The 10,941-nt window shown below is 35.2% G+C and overlaps 1 protein-coding gene across 2 annotated transcripts in view; it reads right to left on the minus strand.

Moving 5' to 3' along the window:
• The window catches only part of LOC306843417 (hemicentin-1-like), an 82,202-nt gene extending 71,506 nt beyond the window's left edge, over window positions 1–10,696 (minus strand). For both annotated transcript variants that reach the window (XM_079374910.1, XM_079374909.1), the window contains exon 1: window positions 10,177–10,696. In XM_079374910.1, coding sequence (XP_079231036.1) covers window positions 10,177–10,426 — 250 coding nt within the window. In that variant the 5' untranslated portion in view covers window positions 10,427–10,696. The remainder of the gene's footprint in view (window positions 1–10,176) is intronic.
• Between the last annotated feature and the right edge of the window lie 245 nt (window positions 10,697–10,941).

Consider the following 10,941-nt stretch of genomic DNA (forward strand, 5'->3'; position numbering starts at 1 on the left):
TCGGAAAAGTAAGAAAGAACATTGCAAGGTTTTGCAAAGCATTTGTGTGTGTGTGTATGTGTGTGTGCATTGGACTGTTAATATAGATGTGATCATGAATGTTTATTGGGTTTGAATGTGTATGTAATGCTTCAGTATATATGAAAACTGTTCAGTCAAAAAAAATATTTCCCTGACACTGAAGTTTTCATGGAAGAGAATCCTTACAAAACATATGTTAATGATAAGTTTGCTGATGTCATCAGAAGGCAGGGTTAAACTTGACTAATGGGTCTAAAGCAATTCTGTTTCTAATTTAGGCCAGTAGCATGATTGGTTTGGCCTTGGGTATGTTTCATTGGCTAAGTAAGTCTCAGGGTTTCCAGTAGGAGCCCTCTGGAGGAGTGTCAAAGTTTGACTGACACCATCGAATGGCTGGTAATGTGACAGCGCCCCCATAAAACAGTCAAAACGAGTCAAATTGTTTCCCTCAGTATGTGACTACAGCTGCCACCAGCACAACAAAAAAACTTAAAATAATCAGAACAGAAGGGCATATAAAACTTGAATGGTTTGGACTGAATATCAAATAACTCTTATGGAAGTTATTATTCCCACCAGAGAGACTTGTAATCAGTCATCATCCAGCTATAATGGTGGCAGTGTTTCTTGAGCACTAAATCAGCTTTTTAGAATGATTTCTGAAGGATCAAGTAACACTGAAGACTGGAGTAATGGCTACTGAAAATTCAGCTTTGCCGTCACAGGAATAAATTACATAAAATATAGTAATATAATTTAATTTGTAATAATATTCCAGAATATCACTGTTTACTGTACTTTTAATCAGATAAAAGTAGCCTTTGGGAAAATAAAAGACTTCTTACTAGGGGTGGGCAATATGGCAAAAATATCATATCACGATTTGTTTAGAAATATCACAATTTTATCATGATTCTTTGTCATGTTGGTTTTACTATTTTGTCTGAGCAGTATAGCCACACTAATTTCCCTATTAAAGACAAATCCTTTCAAGGTAACAGAATATAAAAAGAATGGTGGATGTTTATGCCAAAGTGGGCAAAGATTAAAATCTTTGTCATTATTTTATCTTTGTTATTAAAAAATAAGAACAAAGATACACAATACAAATGCAAATAATATACAAATAAAACAAACAGTGTTTAATTTTCAGGTACAATAGGAATATTTAGCTGGAGCATTCAAGAAATGTAATGAACAAATATAAAAATAAAACACTAAATAGATTGATTCCTATTAAAGTAACTATTTTTTCAGTCAAGAGTAGCGAGTTATTTTTTTCTCTCTTTGTTGTTTTAACATTAAAGAATAAAAATTCTGTCATCTGTCTGTCGATTATGTCTTTTATATTTATAATCATCATTTACTCACTCAAAATTAGTTTTAAACCTGAAATGCTATTAGGTACACAGTGACTTCCATAGTATTTTTTTTTTCTACTATCAAAGTCAATGTGGACCAGCAAGTGTTTGGTTACCCACGTTCTTCAAAATATCTTCTTTTGTGTTCAGCACATGAAAGAAATTAATACAGGTTTGAGACAACATGCGAGTGAGTAAATAATGACAGAAATTACATTTTAGTGTGAACTATCCCTTTAAATACAGTCGGCAACATGTTTAGTTCTGTCCCTTTAAGACCTGCACGCATCTAATATACAGGCACGCATCCGTTTTCTCTCAACTGTTTACTTTCATTTTAGACATAATCAACTGAGTCTATATGTAAACCTTGTGTGTTTTGACATTATTAGCTCAAAAGATAACTTAGTTGAGTAATCAGGCGCTGTTAGACAGGTTTTTTAGTTTGCGCGCTTCGGGTGTACGGCTCAGAAAAAGTGCACGTCAGACCAGCGCGCGAATTAAACGTTTAGGCTTTAAGACACACGCAAATAATGTACTGCAAATAATGCAGTGTCCCGTGAATGTAACTCTAACGCTGAGTTAACACTGAATGGATGTGGCGTTGTACAGTACGGCAGCGCCAGAACTGCAGCTGAAAGAATATGTGCTGTAGCACGATACTACGATATTTCTTCAAAAGCAGATCGTGGAGACATTTTTATCGCCCACGATCAAAAATCGTCATATGGCACAATCCTACTTGCTACAAATACATTTTACTGACAATTTGATTCAACGTCCCATATTTAAAAGAGATAAGTGAGAGGAAGAAACTAAAGTCCTTTTTACCAGACAGTTGTGTTATCATATGCAAAAAATGGGATAAAAATACAAAAATAAAATACAAATACATCAAATTAAGTTTCTTACTTGGTTCTTTCTTAAGTAATACTTCACAAACTATTAATCAACTCTTCTCAGCTACTTAATATGAATGCTATCTACAGCTACAGTATGTAACATATGGCTTCCATTATTCTCAGCATTCAATCATTTAAAAACCAGAAACATCGGCTATGATGTAAGACTGTTGGCCCTAACGTATAGAGCGTTGGTTGATGTACATTTGTTTTAAGTCACTGCTTGCTAGTCCATAACTTTCTCATGACATAACTGCATTTAGCGGAATTGTATGATTTAAATCCTGCTGGTTTACAAGTATGACCAAAGTAACAATATCTATCTATATAATACAGCTACACAAGGTTTTGTAAAAAATATGAGAGCTCTAAACAGCTCAAATGTACCATCAGTTTTACAGCAAAAAGTTTATCCGTTTTTGGTACGGTATGAGCTTTGAGGATTTAATTATGGTAACTCAAACAAAGTCATTTAATGGAAACCAATTGTATATTGGTGCAAAGCATTACTCATTAGTCATATGAGTCCAATAGGGCCAACAAAAAACAATGCAGTCCTGAACCACTTTATAAGATGTAAAGTACACAAACTCTTCCAGTACACAATAAATGTTGCTCTGATGTAGAGTACATTTGTTTAATTGTGTCAGATATCCTATAGACAAAGACCCAGCACCATTGGCCGAATCATTGACCACACACATGCTTCACTCACTCAAAACCACAAACCCAGAGAGAACTGAGTCTAACTATCCATTTCCTCACACTTCTCTCATGCGCACACCACAAAACTTTCAGCAGGTTGGCCTCTAAAGAAAAGCCTGAACTGAAGGTCAGAAGGTCTCCATCGCTTGCTCTGTAAAGCCAAAAATCAGACCAGAGATCCTAACACAGACACAGCAGATGCTGGTATGCCAGCTGGGAGCTGCCTGGCGTTTTTTCAGCCGCTCAGGAAATGTTTCGGCAGTGAGACGGTGACTCCCCTGGGAGACAAAAAAAAATGGGGAGACACAAAGGGATGAAGAAAGACAGGAATAGACAGACCCAGATAGGAATGCAAATCAGGGGTCGAGAGCAGGGTAGAGATGAAAAAAGATATGAAAACTAATAAAATCTGTGAAAAGGTGAAAATTATTTAAAATAAATATCTTACTATGCCTAATATTTCAAAAAGTTTTTCTCTGAAAAAGAGACATTTGAATTAATGTAAAAACAAATATTTAATTAAAATATTTTAAACATTTAAAAACAAGAACTTCTTGACAGCACTTCAGCTGTTGTCTGTAGTGAACTACCCATGTTGTTTCACTCGGAGCATAAAGTCGGATCTCATACAGATGAGGTCAGGTAAATGAGCGTATACATACATCAGATACATACTTAATCACAAATTGAACATGCCAGGGTTTTCCCTCACACAGCCTCTATAAAATTTACCAAACAACTTACATGCTGTTTTTTAGCTAATTTAAAGAGAAATTTAACCATGGTTGGCTTTAGGACTGTCTGTGATTGTGTATATTAGTTTTTCGTTCTCATTTATTTTGACCTTTGTAGAGCTGTAACTAAAGCTAAATGTCTTGTTCTGTTACATTATAGATTTGGAACGTTTTCCCAACTTTCTCGGTTAAAAAAAGAGAAAAGAAATTTGGTGCTGCAGGTACTGCTGGCTTCACATCCAATGAAAACAGACAACTGAATATATAACCAGATTCTGGGCTCCTCTGAATGTTCATTAATACTGAACTTAATTAAATTCTCAAGTAATTACATTCATAATTGCATAATTCTATAATATATATAGGACTTGGTTTTATTTCATTGGGTTATGTGATTCATACATCAAGCAACAGACACTCGCATATTAATTTAGTAATCAGAACTGATTTACTGTAATGTTTTTAATGTCCAATATGTCTTAGAGAGCAGGGTAGCCGAAATAAAGCTAATACATATGATGTTACATTATTTCATTGCATTATTATAAGGATGCTGCAATTAAATAATTTATTTTACATAATATTTACTAATAAAAAAAATATTATTGTGATGACATTTTCTAAAATAAAGAAATGAATAAAATGGATGCAAATAATACTGTAACCAACCATACATTTAATAAGACTGGTAAGTCTGTGCAAACTGGAAATAATTTTTTCACAAATAAAAACCAGGGCATGCTCATTTTACATACACTACACAATGACTATGCCTTAGTGACAAATTGGATATAGCATAATTTAAAGTTGAAAAATGTTTCAGCCAATGCAATATAGGCCTTGGCGATATATAGGTCAACCACCATAAGTAATAATTACAGAGATCCTAACCCCATCCAGATCAGTACATGAAATCACCAGTGTCCTCATGTATGGTACAGTAACTCAAATGTCATTCAAAAAATTAATCCTATCAGAACAGCACTTAAAACAGCTCTAAAGATAAAAAAGAAGCATGTCACATGCCACATTTCACTACAAACAAAAATTTACCCATTTCGCATGCTTGATAGGAAAAAAATTGCTTTGTTTTGAATAGATATAGAGTCACATCATCCAAAATCATGTCACTTAACAAGACTGGCACAAACAGACTTCATTTATGCAGACCAAATGTGTTTCCCCAATCAGAGCCAAAAACTGAAGAAAGTTCTGAATGAAAAACATAATTGTTCACAAATGATCAAAACAGCCTGTCCTCTCATCTAAATATTGTAGCAGAGTCCAATTTTGATCATAAACAGTGCTGAGTAATTACCTCCTTAGAATATAGTAGTGTTTTTTGAGAAATGCTTTCACGTTTGACTACTTTTGACTGAGAAATGCACTAAGCCCTGCATGTGCAAATTTGTTTGTATATCATTTTTGTATATGATGCCCCAGGGCTGTCAGAAAATTCCCAAAACAAATCCCCTCTAAAGAAGACAACAATGAACTGGTGGGTTTCATATTGATGTAATGTTAATATTGTCTTGATACTTCTCTCCAGATCTCAAGAACTAAACTTTATGTACAGTAGATCTTCCAATTTGGACCTTCAAGACTATTTAGGTTGCCTAAAACCCTGCTTAAGTTGTGACATGTTTACACATAATCCAAATAAATTAATCAGTGTCCCGTGAAGCTTTCGGGATAGGTAACTGTATCATGAAGTACAGTCCAGTAAACCCCCTGACCCTCTCATGCATAATTATGCTTTACCAAACAAAGGTACATTTTTGAAATTCATAATTCACAATTTGTAAAGATCTAATTCTACAGTGCAACAGGCCCCATCTCATATTTAGGTAATATTAAACATACTTGAGCATCTAAAATTGGTTATTTTGCTATAATTGAGCCAAGTTTTATGTCAGATCATATAAGAGACCCAGGTTCAGTCTATATTGTGTGCTCTTATACAGTGTGTTTTGTCTTTATCTAGTCATATTTAAATAATACAAAAGAATGTGTGACATCAAAGTAATGAAAAAGCATAAGCAATTATTTGGCCTGGAGCAATCAAAACTTTACTCTACATCATAAACAGAGGCTTTAATTTTTCACTGACTTGTAGCTAATGCAATTACACTCTAATAGTATCCATGTTTGTCTTTCAAACATCTGAAAATCATACACAGGCCAAAAGTCATATTTTGTCATTTCATCTTTCATTCCGAACTCATCTCAAGTTCAACTTCCCAGCAGACTTCGACCTTTGTCCAGCACCAGTCACAAAAGGTCAAAGAATCTCTCCGTGTCCAATCAAAACAATTCCTACGACTCAGCGGCCAAATACACTACCAGTCAAAAGTTTTTGAACAGTAAGATTTTTAATGTTTTTTAAATAATTCTCTTCCACTCACCAAGCCTGCAAAAATTAATACTTTTATTTAGCAAGGATGCTTTAAATTGACCAAGAGTGATGATAAAGACATTTATAAAGTTACAAAATACATTTATAAAGTTTCTATTTCAGATAAATGCTGTTCTTCTGAACTTTCTATTCATCAAAGAAACCTGAAAAATTCTACTTTTTTCAACATAATAATAATAATAAATGTTTTTCAAGCAGCAAATCAGAATATTAGAATGATTTCTGAAGGATTATGTGACTGGAGTAATGATGCTAAAAATTCAGCTTTGAAATCATAGGAATAAATTAAGGAAAAACAGGATTTTTTTTAAATATTCAAATAGAAAGCAATTATTTTAAATAGTAAAACTATTGTAATTTACTACTGTTCAAAATTTTGGGTTCAGTAAAATTTGGTTTTATTTGGTTAAAAATTTTTAAAAACTATATTATAGTGAAATATTAATACAATTTAAAATAGTTCTATTTTAACATAAATGTAATTTATTACTGTGAAGCAAAACTGAATTTTCGGCAGCCAGGCTTTGGTGTGGTATGATCATTCAAAAATAATTCTAATATGCTGATTTTGTGCTTAAGAAAAATGTCTTATTGTTTTCTGTTGAAAACATTTTTTTTTTTTGTAACATGTTAAATGTCTTTAATTTTGATCAATTTAATGCATCCTTACCAAATCCCCCACCCCCACAAAAAAAACACACTTTTGATATATGTCATGAGTCCCCATATAAATATATAAGGTAAGTGCTTACAGTAACTACTGGGTATAGTAGCACTTTTTGGAAAATGGCTCTTTGTGTAACACCTTAGGCACTGGAATCAGTGCATGCACTGTTCTCAAATTAAAGAGTGTTATATTATTCTCTCTTCAACATTAAAGAGATGAAACAGAAGAATTACACCATACTCCACCGTACTCTGAAACCCTATTTAACCCACCCCACCCACCGTCACAAATTCCTGCCTAATGGCATCATTACGGGCCATGTTCACGCCAATCCCCTTGTAATCTAGGGGTATTTCGAGATGAATGTAGTTTCAGAGGACAAGAAGAAAAAGGGTCAAAGAGCTGTTTAGTTAAGCAATGAGCTTTGGAAATGTTAAAAGCATTGAAAGCATCAATGTTCCTCCTATCCTGTTTTGAGAGCTTTGGTAAAAGGTCTAACTATAGGGATCAGATGACCAATCAGAGTGAAGAAAGATAAAATGCTCCTTAAAAATGTCAAGGTGATTATAGCTCCAAAGATATCATATCAAAAAGTTGTTAGCATGTCAATGTTCATTTACCAAGCAGGCTGTCAAACTATTTGGTAGGTTCAGCCATTTGAAACTGTGACAGGATGTAGAAAGAGCTAAATAAATCTCATACAAAAATAAGGGAACTTTTTTTCACTGACTACAGAAAGACAAAGGGAACTATTTTCTTTGGAAAGCTGACTGATATTCATATCCACCCAGCTGCTATCATCAGGATCTTCAGGAACCTGGAAAATTCAGCCAGAGTAGTAATGGTCCCTTAAGAATACCCATTCTGCTTGTCACAGCTTTTCCTGACAGTTTTAGGATGACAAGAAAGAACTGACGATGTATTCCTGTTCGTCTCTACGATTCTCCAGCTCCCTAAAGCCAGTCCAGAAGCCAATATTTGGACAGATAATATGATATAAATAGTACTAATAAAGAGCAAAACCCTTGAAAAGTGTGTGAGAGATGTAGTTGAAAAGTGTGTGAGAAATAGTTTCCAAACTCAGTCTGCTCTAAGTAATTGACAGTGTTTCTATGCCCAAAATCACACATTTAAACACATCCAAGTTCAGGAACTGGATTACAGGGGGCCATATTTACAGGCCTGTGTGTGTGTGTTTGAGTATGCATGTATGTGTGTGTGGGAAGTACATCACTGGAGTCTTAGGAAAGCAGTAGCACAGGGAGCCTGTGGCCACACACTGCTCAATGGGCCAACTGCTCTTTAAAAGATCTCTGGACATCTGAAACTCATTGAAGCCTCCACTGACTATTAACCCTTATTCAGAGCCCAAATGGACTTTCTATTTCCTCTTCCAGGTCGCAGTCGAAGAGTTACCAGAGGATTAAACTTTTAGTCTCTATGTATGCATTTATCCACCAGTATAGTCTGAATGAACCAAACCTATTCTTGAAAAAGAACTCCGCTAACCGTTTTTATCTGTTTACTTGGGTTAGATGGGTAATCAAACCAAAAAATAAATAAATAAAAATAAGTAGGAAAACTCAAAAGGCATGTTTCCATACTATTCTAAATCAAAGCAAATAATTGATGATTATTTAGATATCAATTTGCTACAGAAATTCCTCAAGAATTTTGGTTGAATCTGAAGCCAAATATGCTAAATGATCTAAATTAAAACAAATTGAAAGGGATTAAAATCTGTTCACAGTTTGATCTAGTCCTTCCTTGCCTGAGAGCAGGGTTGTTCTTTGATTTATGCAATAAAACACATGAACACTATCCAAAAAAGCCAGACGCAGATTGACAATTTCTTGACAAACAAGCTGCTTGTGTTATGTGATGTCTAAATAATGCATATTCCACTCCTTTGGCTGCATCTCGCATCTGCAAGGCTTCATAAAACGATCTACAATAATGCAAACAAATAGGCGACAGCCCGATTTCAGTACATGATTGCACAAATCTGGAATACTGATTTACCCATTTTTGTGCAGGAACAGGCAATCTTGCTCTCCCTCTCCCTCTCTAAGAGTCTTCTTTTTTGTTGCAAATCTTTCGGTTTAGTTACAGTGGACAGCGCATTCTGAAGCAATAACCAGATACAGCGTGCATCTTGAAAGAAATTCCTGAGCACCCCAAGGAGTGGATGGAAAATGTATTTGGCATGCTGTGTTTGGACACTTTAGGTCAAATTCAGGTTGGAAACGTATAAGGGGGTGGCTTAACATTTCTTGAGACGATACTTTCTTTTGAGACTCTCTCTCACTCTTCGAATGCGTTTGAAGAGTTTAGATGCATAGTTTTTCATCCTTACTAAGAAGTTGCTTACCCTGCAATTATTTTATCATTTGTATGCCATCATTTTGTTTCAGCTTTTGTAGTTTAGAGAAGTGAACTTGCCCTTGTACTTGAACTAATTACAAAGCCAAAGCTCTGCCGTGTTCAAAGTTTTGCCCCCAAAAAAGTGAGTCTGTCATTTATTATTCAGGTCCTCATATCATTATTCAGTATATCAGGTATACTTTAGAAAAATCTAAATTTATTAAATGTACATGCAACATATTGACTCTTCTTAACCCATGTCTACTCAAAAAACACCAAATTATTGGAGCTGTTAGAGGACTCTAACTATCGTGTACAGTCAGTAAAGTATCTTCCATGGAAAAAGGCTGCACTAGCAGGCATTCAAATGCTTCCAAGGTTGTTCCGCCTGGACAGACGGAATGATAATGACAGTGAATTCAGTGCACAAAACATCTGGGCACTACAAACAATGCTTTGATACCTCCTGTAGGTGTAAGACACTTCGGCATGAAGCAGCTCACAGCAAACTAACAGATTTGTCATGTTTCTGGCAACAAGTCCCTCTTTCAGATGAGCTACATCTGTAAACATCCTTAAAACAAAATACATTTTCTTAAGAAGAAAAGTTGTGTAACAGAGATTCTTTTCTTACCCCTTGGCAAAATGATTTATTTTTTTCTTGTTTTAAGAATAAACCAAATTGCATTAGATTTATGCTTAAATCAAGAAGAAGAAAAAACATTTACTTTGAAATATGTATTAATAACAAAGTAAAATGGTCTAGTTTGGTGTTAAGACAGGAAAACACAGTACATGAATTGTAGTTAAAGGACCTCTAAGGGAACAAAGGAACAGGCTATACTTATCAAACAAAACATAATATTCCCAAAAATGCTATGAAGGAGAACTTTGTGCAAAAAATAAAGAATTATATTTTAATGCCACCATTAATGTCACAGACTTACTGTGAAATAGATAACTTTCATTAAGAAGAAGAAAAGCTCATTTGCGTTGTTTTATGTACCTGGGTCATGAAAAGGCACCAACGCGAAGTTGTACAGTGGTCTCTGAGGTCTGCTGAGAGACGTTTCCAATATCTTCGATGCTCCTTCAATCACTTGCACTAAATCATCGTACATGGAGCCGGTGACATCAAACACAAACGCCAAGGTGGACGCTCCCTCAGGGATTTCTTCATTTGTGTCCTGGGCTGCTGACAATACGTTAAGCACTAATATCAGACCAAGAAAAAACGGCGAAGGTCTCAAGTCCATCTTGAGATTTCCAACTGCTCTTCGTCAAAAATAACCTCGACAGAAGATTCAGCGACGAGTTGAGGGAAAATGACAAGACATTGGTTCGAAATGTCAACGCAGGCACTACTTGGGGGAAAAAAATAAAGTTTTTAGGGAGACAAAACAATGTGAAGAAAAGATTCAGAGTCAGATTTCTCCTGGCGTCGCTTGCGCGAGGATGCTTTGAGTTTGCTTTAGTGCGCGCGCGTCCTGCTCCTCAGAAGTTTCTCAAGACACTGTCGCCGTCACAAACGCTGATCCACTTTAAAGTTCTTTTCACCAGAGCGACACAGCAAGCAACTCAGGCAAAGACGCTGCGCTCTGATTGGTCCACAGCTCTTTTGGGGTCGCGAGGGGGTCCTGTGCGTATTGACAGACCATATATATTACATATAAGAAACAAATCTCACACAATACGTTTTACAAATAAAAAAAATCAGTGTTAAAACTAAACACCATTGAAAGAAATATAATAGGAACGCAAGGAAATAAAT

Source organism: Barbus barbus (genome assembly GCF_936440315.1).
Source record: "Barbus barbus genome assembly, chromosome: 24".
NCBI classification, from domain to species: domain Eukaryota; kingdom Metazoa; phylum Chordata; class Actinopteri; order Cypriniformes; family Cyprinidae; genus Barbus; species Barbus barbus.